The 22,150-nt window shown below is 41.2% G+C and overlaps 1 protein-coding gene across 1 annotated transcript in view; it reads right to left on the bottom strand.

The window, feature by feature from the left end:
- Positions 1-451: 451 nt before the first annotated feature.
- Positions 452-22,150, bottom strand: part of MOCOS (molybdenum cofactor sulfurase) — a 1,002,829-nt gene continuing 981,130 nt past the window's right edge. Inside the window, exon 15 of the mRNA XM_073630796.1 lies at positions 452-7,723. Within this exon, the coding sequence (XP_073486897.1) occupies positions 7,586-7,723 (138 nt within the window). The 3' untranslated portion in view covers positions 452-7,585. The remainder of the gene's footprint in view (positions 7,724-22,150) is intronic.

The raw sequence follows: 22,150 nt of genomic DNA on the forward strand, positions 1-22,150 counted from the left end.
ACAATTGCAGAAACACACATTTAAAATGTGCTAATTGCACAAGATATTGCCAGCATAAAATATCTGAATGTAGTAATAAATACAGCAGCGTTTTCTGGTTTATTTACCACAATTCCGCATATTCTGAGCATCATGACCTCATCCAGCAAGCCCTTCCCCTACACGTTACATCACAGGGACTCTTGACTTCCTCGAGGGAGGGGGCGGAGAATTTATGTTAAGCACAGCACTTTATATTCATTTATGATTTGGTCACTTATAAATATATATGAGCATGTGAAGGGTGAAATAGAAGTGTAATTTCACATTGTAAGATTAGATTGAAACATAGCAACTCACAAAGTAATACCGTAAACCATAGAAACTTGTATTAAGAAATGTACTTGTTAATTTGTGATTTCTACAGTATACAGTATCTACTTCAATAAATCACACAAATTACAGTATATCGTTATTTTTGATGGATTTATTCACAGACACAATCAAGATCTTATCTATGTTTCATTTACGTTATGTTACATTCCCCTCTTTTTAGTGGTATTTTTGCCAGAAGTCTTGACAAGCCAGAATCTCTTCATACTAATATGTTACAGTCTAAAATACCAATATATTCCCTTGCACCATAAATTAAACATGAGTACACACTGTTTGCAAAATCCACGGCTCTTTGAATCATTATAAATTCAGAAGAGAATAAATAATATTAGGTAGATAATGCCAAACGTGCAAACAGTGGTAAATATGCTATCACTCTTTAAAGGGTCAGTCCATCAAAACTGTTATTTCAGTTTTTTTGCAGATGCTACAAAGGTAAATCATCATTCAGTGTATGACAATGTGCACACATGCACGCCCATTGTGAGAGTTTTTCTTACATTTCCTGCAGACTTTTTTTTACATTTGATTCTGGACAACGCAACATGGGGAGCATACAAAAGTGGGTGAGAGCACCTAAGACTTCCAGGTTGACAGAAACAGATTAAGAAGTGTAGTTAAATGGTTATATTACCTCCAGGATGTCTTTCCTTAACAAAATTAAAATTTACAGTTTTTAAAATCTTTCACTGTAATGCTCTGTACACACGGTCGGATTTTCCAACGGAAAATGTGTGATAGGACCTTGTTGTCGGAAATTCCAACCGTGTGTGGGCTCCATCACACATTTTCCATCGGAATTTCCGACACACAAAGTTTGAGAGCTTGCTATAAAGTTTTCCAACAACAAAATCTGTTGTCAGAAATTCCGATCGCGTGTACACAAATCTGATGCACAAAGTGCCACGCATGCTCAGAATAAATTAAGAGACGAAAGCTATTGGCTACTGCCCCGTTTATAGTCCCGACGTACGTGTTTTATGTCATCGCGTCCGGAACGATCGGATTTTCCGATAACTTTGTGTGACCGTGTGTATGTAAGACAAGTTTGAGCCAACATCCGTTGGAAAAAATCCATGGATTTTGTTGTCGGAATGTCCGATCAATGTCCGACCGTGTGTACAGGGCATAAGATTTTTCTTTAATCTCCTATTACTTGGCTGTTTTTCAGTCCTTTCCAAAATGCCTATATATTTTTTTTCACCATTTTAAATTTGCAGTTGAACTGCCCATGTTGCAATTTTGTTAAGGTCCTTCTGTAATATGTTTCTATCCTATTGGATTTTAATAATTCATCTCCAAAATTACAAAACTATTCTTTGCCCAACATCAATATTGTTCAGTGCTATGTAGTATTTTGACTTCTTTTGAAATACTTTTAAAACAGAAGTTAGGCTTGCATTTCTATAAATATCCAGTTCTATTTTTGCATATTTCCTAAAAATGTAAAGGCCATATATTTTTATTTTTTGAACACAGTAGGGAATGGTTTCTTTTTGTAGTATATTTTTATGGCAAGAAGATCTTGCTGTTTAAACAGAATCTTCACTCAAGCACTGTGGTGGCCTGAAGCTCCCCTGCTGGCTGCAGACATCTTCAGTCGGTTTGCTTCCAAGTACTGGCCTTAAACTATCCATGCTCCCTGCTGATACCGTTGCTTGTGGAAGAGAATTCTTACTGCTCTTACTGCTCTTAGGAAAAACCCTCTACGCAGTTTAAGGTTAAACTGCTTCTTGGCTTTTCTCCAATCAGCTGGTACCATTCCAGTTGGTAAACTGTAAATAAAAATTAGGAACAATGGTCTAGCTATCACCTGAGTTCTTTAAGGGCCCTCAGGTGTAAGTCATCTGGTCCTGGTGGCTTATTTATGTTAAGTTTTTACAGTCTTTTTCTGATACTGTCTTCTGTTAGCCATGAGGGTGCATTCGGTGACATTGTATTAACATTACAGTCTTGGTTACTATATCCCCCCGTTTCCTTTGTGAAAACTGAGGAGAATAATGCATTTAAACACCTTTGCCTTCTCTATGTCTTTTGTAACCAAATTCCCTTCATCATCCTTTATGGGGCTAATATGTTCTACTTTCTTACTGTTTACATACCGTATTTAAAGAATTTCTTTTTTTTTTTTTACACTCCTCTGCCATGTGCCTTTTGTGGTCTATTTTAGCTACCCTGATTGCACTCCTACATTGCTTATTGCATTCTTTGCATAGTTGGAATGCTGACAATGACCCCTCAGGCTTCAGATGCTTTCAGCTGCAGAGCAGAGACATAGTGGGGTTGATTTAATAAAACTAGAGAGTGCAAAATCTGGTGCAGCTCTGCATAGAAACCAATCAGCTTCCAGGTTTTTTGTCAAAGCTTAATTGAACAAGCTGAAGTTACAATGCACAGCTGCATCAGATTTTGCACTCTCCAGTTTTAGTAATTCAACTCCAGTATGTCTCTTCTGCATTAAAAATCCTGCCTATTCCACATTTTTCTAAATTTCTACTTTAAAGTGGTTGTAAACCTCAGTCATGAAATCTAAGCAAAGCACATACTGTATATCTGTAGTGTTTACTCATTTCTCTCTAAAGCTCCAAGTGTTTCTCTCAGGTGCTTCGTACCTCTGTTATCAGCATGAGTCACTTCTGAGAAGTTTACTTGACACATGAGATAAAATTTGTGTCGGGGAGGGAGCTCAGCATGCAGCTTGTCTATTCACAACTCACTTCTTCTGCTGTGTGAAGGGGGTGTGCCTTTCCTCCAATCAGCGCTCACACACTGTAACTGCAGCCTCTCTGCCCCCTCCCCTGTGTTCCTGACAAATGAAGAAGGATTTTAACACAAAACTCAAAACTGCCCTTTTGAAGGGATGTAGGGAAGAGAGGGCTGCAGACACATACAGTGCCTTGCAAAAGTATTCGCCCCCTTGGCATTTTTCGTGTTTTGTTGCCTCACAACCTGGAATTAACATGGATTGTTTGAGGATTTGCATCATTTAATTTACAGAACACGCCCACAACTTTGAAGATTTTTTTTTTTTAATTGTGAAGCAAACAACAAATAGGACAAAATAACAGAAAAAGTCAATCTGCATAACTATTCACCCCCCCCGAAGTTAATACTTTGCAGAGCCACCTTTTGCGGCTATCACAGCTCCAAGTCACTTTGGATAAGTCTCTATAAGCTTGACACATCTTAACACTGGGATTTTTGCCCATTTCTCCTTGCAAAACTGCTCCAGCTCCTTCAAGTTGGATGGTTTGCACTTGTGAACAGCAATCTTTAAGTCTGACCACAGATTTTCTATTGGATTGACGTCTGGGCTATGATTAGGCCATTCCAACACATTTACATGCTTCCCCTTAAACCACTCAAGTGTTGCTTTAGCAGTGTGTTTGGGGGTCATTGTCCTGCTGGAAGGTGAACCTCCATCCTAGCCTTAAATCACACACAGAGTGGTACAGGTTTTGCTCAAGAATATCTTTTTATTTAGCACATCCACCTTTCCCTCAACTCTGACCAGTTTCCCAGTCCCGACTGCTAAAAAACATCCCCACGGCATGATGCTGCCACCACCATGTTTCACTGTGCAGATAGCGTTCTTTGGGTTATGTTATGTGTTGGGTTTACGCCAGACATAGCATTTTTTTTGATGGCCAAAAAGTTCATTTTTAGTCTCATTGGACCTTCCTCCATACATTTTGGGAGTCTCCCACATACCTTTTCGCAAACTCAAAATGTGCCATTTTGTTTTTTGCTGAAAGTAATGGCTTTCTTCTGGCCACTCTGCTATAAAGCCCAACTCTATGGAGCGTACGACTTATTGTCGTCCTATGTACAGATACTCCAGTCTCTGCTGTGGAACTCTGCAGCTCCTCCAGGGTTACCTTAGGTCTCTGTGCTGCCTTTCTGATTAATGCCTTCCTTGCCCGGTCTGTGAGTTTTGGTGTGTGGCCGTCTCTTGGCAGGTTTGCTGTTGTGCCATTTTCTTTCCATTTGGTTATGATAGATTTGATGGTGCTCCTAGGGATCATCAAAGATTTGGATTTTTTTTATAACCTAACCCTGACTTGTACTTCTCAACAACATTGTCCCTTACTTGTTTGGAGAGTTCCTTGGTAGTGGCAGTGTTTGGTTAGTGGTGCCTCTTGCTTAGGTGTTGCAGCCTCTGGGGCCTTTCAAAAAGGTGGACATCATTTCACTAATTATGTGACTTTTGAAGGTAATTGGTTGCACCAGAGCTTTTTATGGGCTTCATAACAAAGGGGGTAAATACAAATGCATATGCCAATTATCAGTTTTTAATTTCTGAAAAATAGTTTTATGTGTATATTTTTCTAATTTTACTTCACAAACTTAGATTATTGTGTTCTGATCCATCACATATAATTCAGATTAAAAAAACATTGAACTAAAGGCTGTAATGTCACAAAATAGGTAAAAAGCCAAGGGGGGGTGAATACTTTAGCAAGGCACTGTATGTAGGAGGATTTGTTTCATCTCTGTGTATCATCGGAGGCTGTTTACTTCACTAGGTATATGAGAGAGTTTATAATCACTTTAAGTATTCAAGGCAAATAAGATGCCAGGGGCTGACTCAGCCCATCAAGGTTTACCTAAAACTGAAATATTGTTTGGTGATCTGACCTTTAAAGTACAACATAATAAATAATATTCACAATAAATATGGATTACACTCAAAATAAAATTTTGCAAGTTCACAAAATCAAAAGGCACCATATTCAACAGGATTAGCAAAACCCAATTACTTTTAAAAATGTACAACCCCTGTGTAAAAAGCAAAATAAATATAAAAGACATGTTGTAATTTATCTTATTTCTATGACCCATGAGTATCAGTGATACACCTTCACTTTATCACTCATCTTGAGTGATATTCTCATTCTTGTGCTGGTAAGTTAAGGGAATACACAAGTCAGTTTTCTTCAAGCATATTGAAACATTGTGGTTACAAATTCAGCTAATGGGTGGATTACTGTATGCATTACTGTATGCGTATTGGAAGTACAAATCCATTGGTCAGCATGATTTAGGATGGCTGACCTGCTTCTGTTAGTTAGCAGCAGTCACATTTAGGTGTGATTATCTAGTGCACTGAACTGTACCTTGACTAAACTGTTACTTAAAATTTATGTCAGGATTTATTTTGTTGTGTACTATGAGGAAGAGTTCTCTTCACCTCCTGTCCAAGAGGCATAAGAGGAAGTAAAATGAGATCTCTTAAAAGGAAGAGGATATCTCTCGTTAGACAGTTGTTATTGTTAAATGGGACTTCCAGATTCAGATAAGCCCCCCCCCCCACCAAGGGCAAGGGAAGAGGACTTTGGGCACAAAGTGCTCTGCCAGGGATTCCTTTTTGGCGAAGCCCCCCCAATGTTGAAGGCATGTGGCCTGGTATGGTTTGGGGGAGGGGGGTACATGGTCATCTACATAGTTCCTGGCCAGCCAGGCTGCATGCTTGGATTAAGGGTTTGGTATGGATTTTTAAAGGGACCTTATGCATTTTTTGTGTGGAGTCCCCTTTAAAATCTGTATGAGACCTAAAGGGTCTGGTGTGTGAGGTACCCACTTAAAATCCATACGCTCAAAGGGTCTGGCATGTAATGTTTTAAATTCTTGCTGTAGGTTGTGGTAACATTAGTAAAGAAAAAAAAAAAAAAAGACCAAATGTTTCCCAAAATACATGGCAGACCCTTCCATAGGGTATTTTGTGTAAACAAAGAATCTGTCCATGACAGTTTTCAAAGACATTTGCCGTCAATTTTTGTTTGTAAACGCCAATGCTAAAAAATCCTGTTCCCAACTTCTTGAAAAGTATGTGATAAAAAAAAGCTCCTCAGCCATGTGTTTTTCATCAACACCCCCCCCCCCCCCCCCCAAGGCACTTATCAACTTGCCAATAGTATTTTCATGCTTCACACTTCCCAAGACCACTGAACTTTGGCGTGTGTTATGTACATTTTTACAGTTTGTTTTAACCCAACCCAAGACTTACTGTAGCACTCAACTTTGACTTCACTGAACCCCTCAACTTAACCCTTAAAAGTAACTCAGTTTTGGATAGAATAAGGAATGTTCCAACCCCTTATCTGGTAACTTTTTGCTACATGTGTCTCATTTGGGAAGATTTCCCTTAAATTCCTGTCACGGAGGCACAACAGAAAATGAGAGGAAATCTCTCAAAGTGAACGGAAGTCCTGTCCCCACTGGAGAATATTCCCTACCTCATTTTTTTCTGATAACTAAAAAATTCTCTATGTCCCCTCACTCTCCGTCTCAGTTTCGGTGGTCACCAAGACCAGTGGGGACACATACCACACTGGGAAGTTGGATATTAAACTTTCCCAGCTCTATCCAAAGCAAAAAAAAAAAAAAAATTGCCATTGTATGCACTTTAACACCTAACTCTTAACCCCTAATATAATCCTAAAACAAACTTCTTATGTTTCAAGACTTATTTGACCCAAGCCTTAGCACTAAACATAATATTCAAATACCTAACAATTAATCATTCTTCCATAACCAAAATCTATCTTTCAAGCCTAAAACTTAACCTTTAACCTAGACCTACACCAATCCTCCACCCTACCTAACCATAAGCTTACACTGGGAAAGTATCTCAACTTCATTGCTGAGACAAGACGATCAATTTTGCAGGCCTATACCAGGTATTCCCAAATATTTCAAGGATCAGTCAGTTTCTCACTTATTGCTTTAATATACTGTACTCGGGTCAAAACTGAAAGGCTTTCTTCTCCCTGTTTGTGAAGGTGTTTTGAAAATTGTATGTACTAAATGTGAATATGACAACTTAAAGTGAAAAACTGCATATAGACCATCAAGTTCTAGAAGTGAAGTTGAATGTATATCAGATTTACTGCATCACTCCAGAATTCTGCCATAGCAACAGGCAAGGAGCCACTATTTACATTGAAAGCTGCCCCTGCCCCAGCATCAGCAGTAAACAGAACCTGGTAGACATAATAATATGTTTGGAACAGTAATGTAGAATGCTGTTATAAGCAATAACATGGTACAAATAAAGATATTTGCATAAGGATTGCATTGATTCCATTGCTGACTTAGAATAGTCTTTGACCTTTACCCTTACACTATTTTTGTGCACCTTATCTTGTGATGATTGAATAGAGCTACATTTTTTCTGCTGTTTTGGTTTCCTTTTGGTTTCTTTGAAACATTATTTCTCCAGAGATTCCTTGTTGTTGTGTACATTTTGTTGGGTCTCTTTTTGTATAAATGACACTTCTGTGCCAACTCTCAGCAAAGACGGGTAAGATGAACATGGTGAATTCAGCAGGTACATTCCGAACGTTGTCTGCAAAATAGTAAAAACAATAAAGCAGGTTATAGGAATGTAAAACAGCTCTACAACAATAAGGCCTAATTCACACCCAGGGTGTGTTCTGGGTTATGCACTCCCATGGATTTCACATTGGGAGCAGTTGCTGTGTCTGGGCAGTCGCCATGTGTCTCAAGTCAGCAGACAGTTATGGGACTGCTGGCACTGGGGATGCACACAACACCTGTGCATACCTGTGCCGGTAAACACGGCCCTACACATGGCATGGATATAAACGTCACATGTGTATGAGGCCTAATAAATAGGAACCCATTTATTTTTAAATTTTAACTTGTAAGATTGCTTTAACTGATGCCATTTCTGGATCAAAGGTCAATACTTTGATATGCTATCAATAAACCAAAGTATGTACAATGTAGCAAAATAACATTGCTACATTGTAGTCCACTATGATTTGCTGGTAAATGTGGCCAGGGAGCTGCAGTGCAGCAGGAGGAGCTGGGTGTACCACACACAAAGTATTTACATAATGTTTTTTGGGTGTGTGTGTGGCAGCTGAAAGTCCAGGACTGATTAACCCATTGTTATAAAAGACTGTCAAACCTCAGCGCTCACTCTGTTAAGGATGGTATTTTTAGTGATGCTATTCTCCTTGAGCAGGAAAACTCCAAAACACTAGAAACAGAAAAAAAGGAGGGAGCAAAAGCCTAGTGCATTACCTTAGACACCTTATGCTGCATACACACGACCAGTTTTTCCGTCAGAATAAACTCTGACGGTTTTTCTGACGGTTTTTCTGACGGAGTTCCGACGGAGTTCCACTGAAATGGACTTGCATACACACGATCACACCAAAGTCCGATTGTTTAGAATGAGGTGACGTACAACACGTACGTCGGGACTAGATAAAGGAAGTTAAATAGCCAGTAGCCAATAGCTGACCTTGTGTCATTTTTGGTCCGTCGGAATAGCATACAGACGAACAGTTTTCCCAATAGGAATTGATTCCGTCGGAAATATTTTCTATGTTCTATCTCTAGGTCCCTCAGAATTTTCGAAAGAAAAAGTCCGATTTAGCCCACACACGATCGCAATATCCGATGAAATGATTCCGTCTGACCTTTTCTGCTGGAAAGTCTGGTCGTGTGTACGCGGTATTAGAATTTTTTTAAATTACCTAACCCTTAGTTATCCCTAATCAACTCTTTCCTTCACTTCTCCCCTAAGCTATTATTTTGTAGCTGATTTCTTTTTCTTTTTTTTTTTATAATTATTTTTACATTTTTTTGTTCATTTATTGACTTATGCCGCGGACTTTTCAGCATCAAACGTCCGACAGTCTTTACGAAGGACTTTCGAGGGAGTTACGATGGACTTTCGGACGACCGGACTTGGCCGTACATGAATGGACTGAAGTCCGTTCGAAAGTCCGTTGGTATGAACGCAATGACGTACGAAGGGACTAGAATAAGGAAGTTCATAGCCAGTAGCCAATAGCTGCCCTTGCGTCCTTTTTTTTCCGTCGGACTAGCATACAGACGAACAGACTTTCCGACTCAAGTCCATCGGAAAGATTTGAAACATGTTCCAAATCTAAAGTCTGTCTGATTTTCAACAGAAAAAGTCCGCTAAAGGTCCGATGAAGCCCACACACGGTTGGATTGTCCGACGGATTTGTTCTGTCAGACCAGTCCGGTCGAAAAGTCCGCCCGTGTGTACACGGCATAACTTAAATTTTTGTGGCACATTAAAAAGAAAAAAACTGAAAAAAAAAAAAAACTTGATTTAATTTGTAAATAACATGCTTTAATAGAAATGTCATGTTAGTGTTGTTATAAAGGGACAAATTGTAGAATAAAATATGCATATTTATTCAAAGTAAAAAAACAAAGATTTTAATTTTGGGGAAGGAGTAGCAGCACAAAAGATCAATTAAGGATACTAGTAGGAGTCACAGAGATGAGCTCATCATGGTTCTCTTTCTGCTTTTACTGTCCTCACACATGTAAGGAGTGGAAAGTGAAAGTGAAACTGCACTAGACAAAGATCGGGTCACCTTCCCTGACAGATAGGGGGACTGTGCTGTGTGGCAGAGAAGTGTAAATCTTGTAAAGACTGGATGGACATAAAAATGAATTGGCTGGGAAATAGATCTCATGTTTATATTTAATTTTTGCATTTAGCAGTTTGCCCTGAGTTCAGCTTTTAGTTTTTTTGTAACTGCACTGGAACATGAAAATATAAAGTATTTTTTTTTATAGCTAAATCATCTTTTATTTGCTGTAAGTCTGTTGGGTTTACAGTAGTTGTCACTGAAAAACTGCACCTGTAGACTGGCGATCAGTGAAAGTTAAAATAAGTAACTTTCCATTTATGGTCACTGGGAAGAACACTGTCCCCTTACATTGGTGGTCAGTGGAGACATGCTTTTTTGCACTAGTGGCAAGTAGGAGTTGAAATGCCAATTTATGGTCTGTGGGAAGAAGAGCATTGCCTTACATTGCTGGTCAGTGGAAAAAAAAATCCCCCCTTTTTATTGGTATACACCAGGAAGAAGATTGCCTCCTAACATTGTTGATAAGCAGAAAAAAAGGATGCCACCTTACGTTGGTGGTCAGTGGAAATAGGAATACCCCCCTACATTGGTAGTCAATAAGAGGAATTGACCCTTTACACTGGTAGTCAGCATAAATATGAATGTCCCCTGACATTGGTGATCAGCAGGAAGAATAATGACCCTTATATCAGTAATGGGTATAAAGAAGAGTGTCACCTTACATTGGTGGTCAGTGGAAATAAGAATGCCCCCTTACATTGGTGATCAGTAGGGATGGGCCGAACATCCTCCCCCGGTTCGGTTTGCAGCCAGAACATGCGAATGGACCGAAAGTTCACGCGAACATTCGTACACCGTTAAAGTCTATGGGACTCGAACATGAGAAATCAAAAGTGCCAATTTTAAAGGCTAATATGCAAGTTATTGTCCTAGAAAGGGTTTGGGGACCCGGGTCCTGCCCCGGGGGACATGTATCAATGGAAAGAAAGTTTTAAAAACGGACGTTTTTTCGGGAGCAGTGATTTTAATGATGCTTAAAGTGAAAAAATAAAAGTGAAATATTCCTTTAAATATCATACCTGGGGGGTGTCTATAGTATGCCTGTAAAGTGGTGCGTGTTTCCCGTGTTTAGAACAGTCCCTGCACAAAATGACTTTTCTAAAGGAATAAAAGTCATTTAAAACTGCTTGAGGCTTTAATGTAATGTCGGGTCCCGGCAATATGGATGAAAATCAGTGAGAGAAATGACATAGGTACCCCCCCAGCCCATTACCAGGCCCTTTGGGTCTTGTATGGATACTAAGGGGAACCCCGCACCGAAATTAAAAAAAAAAAAAGGCGTTGGGCCCCCAGGCCCTATATACTCTGAACAGAAGTATACAGGCAGTGAAAACAAGACAGGGACTGTAGATTTGTTCTTATGTAGAATCTGTTTGTAATTTGGAACAGGTAAATTTTGTAAGTGTAGCTCCGGCCAAAAAATCTATTTTTAAAGCATTTTGGAAAACATAGGGAAGGGTTATCACCCCTGTAACATTTGTTTTGCTGTCTGTGCCCCTGTTCAGAAGATTTCACCTCACTTTCTGTCCCAATGACAATTGGATTTTGAAAATTTTGGGTTTTTAAGGGAAACAAGGATTGGTGATAAATCAGTGGAGGAGACACCTTTTTCCCATATTAACTCTTACAGGAGACAATTTACCTTCCTAGGGGTAGATTTCCTCTCACTTCCTGTTGTCTCCCTCCATTTGTAAGTAGGAGTCGTTTGTAAATCGGATTTTTAAAAATAGGGGACCGCCTGTATATACTATACGGCTTGCCCTATACACTCTGCGGAAAATTGGGCCTTAGGTGTTGGTGGTACCAGAACACTGTAAGCCCTCACATTTACTCTTGCTGTTTGCTGGAACGGGCCCTGCTGTGAAATATTATATCAAGAATTGTAATTACATGCCCCTGTTAAACAGGGGCAGAAAAATTGGGCCTTCGGTGGTGGTGGTGGCAAACACTGTAAAGCCTCACAGATATTTTTGTTGAGCACAGGAACAGGTGCTGCTGTGAAATATTAGATCAAAAATGGTAATTACACGCCCCTGTTAAACAGGGGCAGAAAAATTGGGCCGTAGGTAGTGGTGGTGGTGTCATAACACTGCAACCCTCACAGATACTCTTGTTGAGCACAGGAACGGGCCCTGCTGTGAAATATTATATCAAGAATTGTGATTACATTCCCCTGTTGAACAGGGGCAGAAAAATTGGGTCTTAAGCAGTGGTGGTGGTGCCACAACACTGCAACCCCTCACAGATACTCTTGTTGAGTGTAGGAACGAGCCCTGCTGTTAAATATTTGATCAAAAATTCTAATTACATGCCCCTGTTAAACAGGGTCAGAAAAATTGGGCCTTAGCCATTGGTGGTGGTGCCACAACACTGCAACCCCTCACAGATACTTTTGTTGAGCACAGGAACGAGCCCTGCTGCAAAATATTACAGCAAAAATTGTAATTACATGCCCCTGTTAAACAGGGGCAGAAAAATTGGGCCTTAGCCATTGGAGGTGGTGCCACAACACTGCAACCCCTCACAGATACTCTTGTTGAGTGCAGGAATGAGCCCTGCTGCAAAATATTACAGCAAAAATTGTAATTACACGCCCCTGTTAAACAGGGGCTGAAAAACTGGGCCTTAGGCAGTGGTGGTGGTGCCACAACACTGCAACCCCTCACAGATATTCTTGTTGAGCGCAGGAACGAGCCCTGCTGCAAAATATTACAGCAAAAATTGTAATTACACTCCCCTGTTAAACAGGGGCAGAAAAAATGGGCCTTAGCCACTGGTGGTGGTGCCCAGAACCAAAAATGTTCTTGGAAGCTATCAACATGAACATTGAGGAGGAATAGGAGAGTCACTCAGCATAACAGGATAGTCACTCAGCATCAGCATAGTCTTCAATGGATCTCACATTCATAAACAAATTAGTCGGTTACATCAGCATCAGGTGCTTGGTAGCTGGTGATACAAGACTGATTCATTTTTAAGAAGGTGAGCCGATCAACCGAGTCGGTGGACAGGCGCACTCTGTGATCGGTTACAAAGCCTCCAGCGGCACTGAATGTGCGTTTCGAAAGAACGCTGGATGCAGGACAGGCCAGTAGCTCAATTGCATACTGTGCAAGCTCTGGCCAGTGATCCATCCTCAAGACCCAGTAACCCAGTGGATTTTCGGTTGGAAAGGTCTCCAAGTCTGATCTTGCCCCTAGGTATTCCTGCACCTTGTACAACAGACGCTGGCGATGGTTGCTGGAACCGATCAGACCTTGGGGCTGCGGACCAAAAAATTGTCTGTTGCGTTGGGCAGACGGCCACCTTCTCCACCGCTTCTTCTGTGACTGACCGAAGCCTCAGCAACACGTTGTCCAGGAGGACCAGGAGATTGTAACCTCCCAGGCTTTGGAAACGCATTGCACAAACCTTTCTGCAAGGCCTCCCGAAGATGTTTCATCCTCTGCTCCCTCTGCGACGGCTGGATAAGTTCCGCCACCTTACCCTTGTAACGTGGATCAAGATGGGTTGCCAGCCAGTACTGATCCCTCTCCTTGATACCACAAATCCAAGGGTCCTTTCGCAGGATTTGCAGGATCAGGGAGGCCATGCAGCATTGGTTTGCTGAGGCATTCGGTCCAGAGTCCTCTGGGTCACTAAGGACGACCTGATCTGCGGCCACCTCCTGCCAGCCACGTACAAGTCCATGGGTTTCTGGGGACTGGAAACGATCCCCTGAAGACTGCTGCTGATACTGAGTGCCAGGCTCCACCTCCATGCTGACACAATCCTCCTCCTCTTCCTCCTTTTCTTCCTGTGTGATAGGCGGGCCTGCAGGAATACTGTCTGGATAAAGGGGGCCTTGAGAGGTAAGGAAGTCCTCCTCTTCCACCCTCTGTTCTGCCTCAAGTGCCCTGTCCATTATTCCATGCAGCATGTGCTCCAACAGGTAGACAAGAGGGACAGTATCACTGATGCATGCACTCTCACTGCTCACCATCCTTGTGGCCTCCTCAAATCGTGACAGGACAGTGCATGCATCCTTGATCATGAGCCACTGGCGTGGCGAAAAAAAGTCAAGCTCCCCTGACCCTGTCCTGGTGCCATACTCGCACAGGTACTCATTGATGGCCCTCTGCTGCATGTGCAGCCACTGCAGCATTGACAATGTTGAGTTCCACCTGGTGGGCATGTTACAGATAAGGCGGTTCTTGGGCAGGTTGCATTCCTTTTGGAGGTCAGCCAGCCGAGCACTGGCATTATTTGACCGGTGGAAATGCCCACAGACTTTCCTGGCCTGCCTCAGGAGATCCTGTAAACCAGGGTACCTGCACAAGAACTGCTGCACCACCAAATGAAGGACGTGAGCCAAACAGGGAACATGGGTGAAGTGGCCCTGTCGGAGGGCAAAGAGGAGGTTGGTGCCATTGTCGCAAACCACCATTCCTGGCTGAAGCTGGTGTTGCGTCAACCACTTCCGAGCCTGCCCCTGCAGAGCTGACAGAATCTCTGCCCCAGTGTGGCTCCTGTCCCCTAAGCAGACCAACTCAAGCACCGCATGGCATCTTTTTGCCTGAGTGCTTGCGTAGCCCCTAGAACGCCTACGGAGCACCCTTGGTTCCGAGGACAAATCTGCACAAGAAGAGGCCATAGAGGAAGAATAAGAGGAGGGGTGGAGGAGAGAGGTGTGACAGAATCACCACTACCAGCATTTTGGAGGCGTGGTGGTGGAACAAACTCCAACAATACTGCACCCTGTCCTGCATCCTTCCTAGCTGCCAGCAGGTTTACCCAGTGCACCGTTAAAGAAAGGCAACATCCCTGTCTATCCCTGCTGGACCATGAGTCAGTGGTCATTGATGGCCCTCGGTTCTCATGCTGCTCACGCTACTCACGGTTCTTCAGTTACGTTCTTTCACGCAACTTACATTCCTGTCGCAGGTTACTTTTCTCAGTCTGCTCACGGTTTGCACGCAGTTTATGTTCCTCACCCAGTTGTGTGTTTTTTTTTTTTTTTTTTTTTTTTTTTCATTCAGTTCATGGTTGTTATTTTCATCATTTTGCTGGGTATCATTCATATGTTTTATCATTTTTAGTTATATTTTCACGGCATTATCCACTGCAGTTACCTGTCTCATTTCAAGTTAGCATGGATTGAGTTGGTCGTTTTTAATTGGCTTGTGCAGTGGCAAGTCTCCTCATCTGTGTTACATCTTGGTTCTGTTCATAAGTTATCACTTGCCTGACACATTTCAGGCTCATTGTGACCACATCACAAGTTCATACGTCATGACATCTTACTACTTGTTTCATTTGCCTGACAAGTCTTCAGGTTGTATAGGCCTCAGTTTACGTTTTTAATTTGCTTGATGTGCCTCAGGTAACTCGGCTTGGCTAGTTTCTTGAGACTGGTACGTTTTCAGTCTGGCACAACGTACATTTCATTTCATTCATGAGTCAGGTTTATTTTCACCTTAGGTCTCTCGGCAACACTCCACTGCAAGGTTACCTATCACGTTATGGGTGCCAAAGGATTGAGTTATCGTTTCTAATTGGCTTGTACAGTGGCAAGTCTCCTCATCCGTTCGCTCATGCCCACGTCACAAGCTCATACATCATGACATCTCACTACTAGCATCACTTGCCTGACACGTCTTCAGGTTGCATAGGCCTGAGTTTACGTTTTTAATTTAAAAATACAACCAAAACCTGCGCTGGCAACTTCTACAACAAAAGTATATAGAAAATCAAAAAATAAGAAAAAAGATATATAGAATATGTATAACTGGTGGTAATATCGCTAGTATAGTGCGACTATATAAGATAATGATGTCGCTACTCAGATGCAACTATTCAAAATCGTGGCATATTAATTGGTATTTGCTATTCCTGACCATTCATAAATGTAAACATAAATCCTCTAAAAATATATATAATATGTGTAACCATATAGAAAATATATAAAAGACATTAATAGCCCCAATAAATGAACAATAAATTTCAAAGCTATATGTAGATAGTCCTTCACCGAGAACAACAGACTTCAATCTTCCAACCCAAGAGGTTAATGACAGTCAGCCATAATGCTGTGTTGAATATAGAGATGAAGTAAGGCTTGTGCTGCTGACTTTATAATAAGACCTTGGGAGTCGCGGACCTCACGTTCCACCCAAAAAGTGAAAGAAAAGAAATATAGTGTAATCCTGTAAGGTACCAGATCAATTGCGCATAATAGCGCTACTCACGGAACGGACATGCAGAGCAGGCATTCAGATTTTAGTCAGTGATCGCCGCTGAGCGGCGTGCGCTCCACTGACTACAAGAAGTGATGTCACTGGTTCTCAGGCGTAAGCCGGATGTTGCGTCCAACAAAACTTATTTTTAAAGTCATATAAAATATGTGGCACTACTCTATCAGTCAGTAACAATCAGACAATAAAAAAGCCTAAACCGTAAAAATCTGAGGTGGGAGATACGGTAGACAAAATAAAATCCAACCCATAAATACAAGACAAAAGAAAATTAAAATGAGCTAGGGACTGGTAACACACAGGAGTCCCTCAGAGAAGACAGCAATTCTGAATTGTAGAGGTAGATGGGTGAATGACAATCATTAAAATGCTCGATGAAAATAAAATCAATAGTATACTATATCAACCACCCTGCCTCAAGGGAAGTGACAATCAGAAAGAAACTTATAAATAAAAATATAATGACTTCCCAAACAAACTGACCAAAAAACTAGGATGATAGGCAAAACACCAAATAAAACTTAAGGTGTACCACAAGTAACAGCTAAAAATCAATAAAACTCTAGTGATGATATCATATCTTAAAAGTGAACCATATTTTGGTCAGTTTGTTTGGGAAGTCATTATATTACTGATGAACCTATAGTGAATGTTTACAGCAGCAGATGTTCTGTCCCATTTTAGTTACCCGTTTTCCAGCAGGTCCCAGCCACGTACCCCTGTGCTACAACGTCCTGGCTTTCATGCTACAATTGAAGCTTGGTCAACAAGTCGTTGTCAGTTTAAGCCTAGGAAGGCTGGTTACACGGCCTGGGATTCCTTCCAGGTTTTTCCGTCTCAGTGACCTGGGTTCTATTTGTTACATACATTCAATATCTACTTGCGTTCATTGCCTTTTTGCCACTCTCAGCTCAAGCTTTCCACAAGCTGGCACCCGGTCACAGTCCTAGACAGACTCATGGTGGCATCAGCGGAAGTACCCAGGGACGGGCCACTTTGCTTTTCCCTGGTGCTCCCTTCTTCACTAGCGCAGTGCATAAAACATCTCCATACCCTGCTGCCATACCTAGGTTTGGCCATTCTTTTTGGATAAGTGCAGTTTCTGCTGCTTCTCTCCAAGGGGTCCTTGTTTCACGTTGTGGAGTAGTTAGGTAGGTGAAATTCAGCATCCATCTCCGGTTACGTCCCGGATCCACTTGTGGAAATGTCATGGGCTTTCATGCGGTTTGGCTGCTCAATGTCACATATGTTTTCTTTTCATCAATCTTTTGCTAGCTCATACTACTGTTTTATTTTTGCCCCCTTTTAGGCATACTGACCATGTGACTTTCGGCACACCCCAGGTCACTTTCCCATTTCAACTCAGATCTTTCCAATACGATTACATGAGACTCTAAGTACAAATGGAAGGCCGACCGCAGGTCAGCCTGATTTTGTAGCAGGAGTCGGGATGTATTTAAACCCGCCCGCCCTCCTTCCTCCTTGCCTGTCAACAATGTCTCTCATGTCCCACCCTTCCTTCCCCTTTTTCTGGCTATCTCCTCTCTTTTACTTTTATTTGGGTATGCCCCCTTTTAGGTATACTGACCATGTGACTTTCGGCACACCCCAGGTCACTTTTCCCGTTTCCGCTCAGATCTTTCCAATACGATTACATGAGACCCTGAGTACAAATATATATTTTTTTACTTTATCACGATAGCCGCCTTTGTTCAACTGTTATATGATCCTGCCTTCAATAACTACTGATTTACCAAACTAGAATATAAAAGAGGGGGCACAAATTTGGGGCCTACCTGCATGAGATTGTGGCCAGCACATATGCATTTATATTTAATCAGGTTAGATAGTGGTTAAGGTAGGCAGGAATTGGGTTACTGTCTCTTTAAACTTTGTGGTTACAGGTAACAAGGGTCCAATTGGATCACTGGGATGGTTCTGGAAGCCTGGAGGTGTCTATAAAAGGAACCTGCAGTGGGGCTTATTTCCTTTTTCCCTTTGGACCGGAGCAGCACCAGAAGAACTCCCTCCCTCCCCTGTTGCGTGCACCTCTTATGTGGTAGGGTCACCCTGGATCTCAGGGGGGGATTTTTGATATATGAAGACTGTGATTCATTTGCTGCTCGAGTTCTGATAACTGGGCAGTGTATTTATTCGGTGTGAATTAAAGTTATGTTAAGGTTCATTTGAATAAAAGAATTTATGTTGAATAATTAAACCAATAAAGGTGCAGCGGACAAATTTTTGCCAAAATGGTGTATGGTGTCATTATGTTTAGCAGAACTGGGATTTGGTTATATTAAGGGGAAGGGTGTGTGGCCTACAATCTCATAAGTGCGCTGGATGGGCAGTTTGTACTTTCATACTTTACTGGATTCGTATTTGTTCCTGTTCAGCACCTTTTAAAAACAAGCCAGCAGTGACAGTTTCTATCTTCACAGGCTTACCTGAAATATATCATTCCACATTTCCACAGACGCTGACCTATAACAGTTCCTTTGTCTCACGTGGTCATGCAGCGCTGTACCGATATGACATTTTTATATATTTTTTTTTTTTTTTTGAGACCGAGCTTTTTTTTGGTGGTATTTAATCACCAGAATTCTTTGGTTTAGAAAAAAAAAAAAAATTTCTTTGTTTCTGTAATATAACTTTGCAAATAAGTAATTTTCCTCTTCTGATAGGCACCTATGGGCACTGATATGCTGCACTGGCAGTGCTGAAGAAAAGGAAATGCTGATAACCGGCATGTGATAAGTTGCGAGTGGACACAGCTGATCACATGGTAAAGAGCCTACATCATTGTCTCTTTACTCTGATCAGTGCTGCGCTGTCCAAAGGATGTGAAGGACATCATAGGACGTCCAGTCAGAATGTTAAAACCCCCGCCCGGCCTATAGCAAGTGACGTCGGAGCTACACCGATGAAACACGTAGGGTGGGACTTTCCAGCACACATCACTTCTGGTCTATGGAATGCAGGTGGAGCACAAACCGGCACCTCATTTTCTTATTTGATGCACGTTTTTCTGTCTTCATGTAAGTGCAAAATGTTATACTTTGAAAAAAATGTTTATAATACTACACCATGAGGATATCTGTTATGTTTCCCCCTTGCCTATGAGGCAATCAAAAGATTGTTTAAAGATTGAGGAATCTTGTTTGGTGTGGTGCTGATCTTTTATTGCCCAAATTATCCTGGATGCAGATGGATGAGTGACACACTTACCTGAGGCATTTTTTTTACCTTTCCTGGTAAGTGCGGAGTGTTGTCACTTGGGAGCAGGGATTGGTGGATTTTGTTTATTATCAAGTCACCATTTTGGGATCATTATATAGCAAGCACTTTATCACACATCACAGCAAACACTTTATTGGATTACATAGTAAGCATTTGATTGAGGACTTTATGGATTTTCTTATATGAATTTTGTAAATGTAAATTGCACTTTTTAGGATATCACACAGTACTTTATTAGAGGTTACAACTTATGATGAATTATATGTTTTTTTTTATTATTTATTTTAAGTTTTGCACTTGGTGTTATTTAGAATTGGTATTCTGCAGAGTGCATTTTTTTGTCTTTGATTTTTGTCAGATGACATCGTGAACTTCACCTTGGCCAATCAGAGGAAGAATTATATTTATTGATGAAAATTAGAGTGTATTATTTCTGAGACAACAGCCTTTTTAGTAGGTTGCAATTTAAGAGGGAGAAAAAAAATGGAAAAAACTCCCACAAAATATGTGTATTATTTCTGAGACAACAGCCAGAAATATTGTACAAACTTGGTGCATGTAAGTAAGAATTTCAGGGAGAGAAAACAGTCAGGTTTTAATCAAGAAATCAAAATGAAAGTGTAATATTTAGGAGACAAAAGTCAGAAATATTGTATGGACTTGATGCACACTATGCAAACAGCTTTAGCACTCTGTAGTTTTAGAGGGAGAGATCGGGCAGGTTCCATTTGTGAAATAAAATGAGTGTGTATTATTTCTAAGACAACAGCAAGAAATATTGTACAAAATCACTGCAAAGTTCATCAACAGTTTTACTAGACTGCAGGTTCAGAGTGGGAGACGAGACAGGATTTATCATGAAATAAAATATATAGTGTAGCATTTCAGAACAGCCAGCAATATTTTTTAAAATCGATGCACACTTTGTAAGCAGTTTTACTGGGCCCTAACTTAAAAGGAAAGACAGGTTTTAATCATGAAATCAAAATGAAAGCTATGTTTCTACAGAAAAAGACAGATATTGCACAGACTTGAAGCACAGTATGTAACAAGTTTCACTAGACCACAATTCCTGAGGGAGAGACCAGGCAGGGGGAGACCGGGCGGCACAGTGGTGCAGTGGGTAGCACTTTCGCCTAGCAGTAAGAAGAGTCGCTGCCTGGAGTTTGCATGTTCTCCCTGTGCCTGCGTGGGTTTCCTCCGGGTACTCCGGTTTCCTCCCACACTCCAAAGACATGCTGGTAGGTTAATTGGATCCTGTCTAAATTGTCCCTAGTATGTATGAATGTGAGTTAGGGACCTTAGATTGTAAGCTCCTTGAGGGTAGGGACTGATGTGAATGTACAATGTATATGTAAAGTGCTGCGTAAATTGACGGCGCTATATAAGTACCTGAAATAAATAAATTAAATAAGATCTCAAAATTAGAGTGCATTATTTCACTGAAAAAATATGCAGGCAATGCACACTATGTAAGCAACTTTAGTAGGCTGCGGTTCGAGAGAGAGACCAGACAAGTTTTATTTTGAGTGGCAGGAACATGGTGCTAGGCATCAGGCTAAAACGTGCGCACATAGGCATAGGCGTGAACATTTCTATGAGCATGGACGATGGACTGCATATTCATCATTGCCCACACAAATCAGCGTGTACATGTCCACTGCTGCCAAGTGGCACCTATTTCCTGACTAACTATGTAACTATGTATTTAAACCTGGACTCTGGACTAGCTCTTTGCTGTATGGCCTTTAGCCTTGTGTTTCTATGACCCAGTTTCCTCTCTGACCTTGCTCTTGGATTACCTTACGTTCTACTGTTTGCTGTCTGCCTCGACTACTGACCATGCTTTTTCCTAGTGACTCTGTACTTTACTGACCGGTTGTAGCAAATTCTGAGCTTTCAGAAACATCTGCCTTACTTTACACTGCAACCACAAATGTTGGCAATATAATCCACCAAGGACCACATGTTTAGGCTCAATAGTAGGAGTAGCATACCCCATCTTGAACACTACTACTTCCTTCATTATTGACATGGCTCAGCTTTAAGATGACCCTCAGTGCTCTGCAACTGCCAAATCTACACTTCATACCTTTATGCCCTTCAGCAAGATCGAAAGGCCAGTTAAACATTTTGCGGCAGAGCTCTGACATTGAGTGGAATGATACTGCTCCCTGTTATCAGTACCATCTTGGACTCTCTGATGCATTAAAATATAAACTAGCCTGAATTGAAGCACCCAGCTCACTGGAGAAATGTATCAAGATCTGCATTCAAACTGACCACTGTTTGAGAAAGTGAAGATATGAGTGAGTTGGGTCAGTTCTGTTCCACCTGGATACTACCCAGGTCCCCTCCTGCAGCAGCTGCGTCCATTCCATCATGTTCTCCTGCTTCACCTGAAGTTACTGAACCTATGCCACTGGGACTTTTTTTTTTAATCCAACAAACTTTTATTGGAAAATAAAAAGACATGTACAGAGGTAGGGAAAAACAACTTTGGTTCAATTGTCTCTAACACGTGAAATTACAAACAACACTCAGGAAGGAAAAGAGTCACAGAGGTATTCAATGTCCCTAAATGATGACAGTGGACCAAGTAAGCAAAGTACAATGCCTGTAATGCAGCTAATAAATTTGCTACCGGTTCTTCTCCGAACAATCCCATATTTTGTGGTATTTGGAGAGGCATTTTCTGTGCTTGTATATAACCTTTTTATAAGGTAAGGATTGGTTAACAGCCGTCAACCAGTCGCTCAATGTAGGTGGGGAGGTCTAGAGCCTTTTTAAGTGGCAACACTGAAGAAATTACACTTTGCTACAATGTAAAGTAGTGAGTGTACAGCTTGTATA

This window comes from Aquarana catesbeiana, linkage group LG05, assembly GCF_042186555.1.
Source record: "Aquarana catesbeiana isolate 2022-GZ linkage group LG05, ASM4218655v1, whole genome shotgun sequence".
NCBI classification, from domain to species: Eukaryota; Metazoa; Chordata; class Amphibia; order Anura; family Ranidae; genus Aquarana; species Aquarana catesbeiana.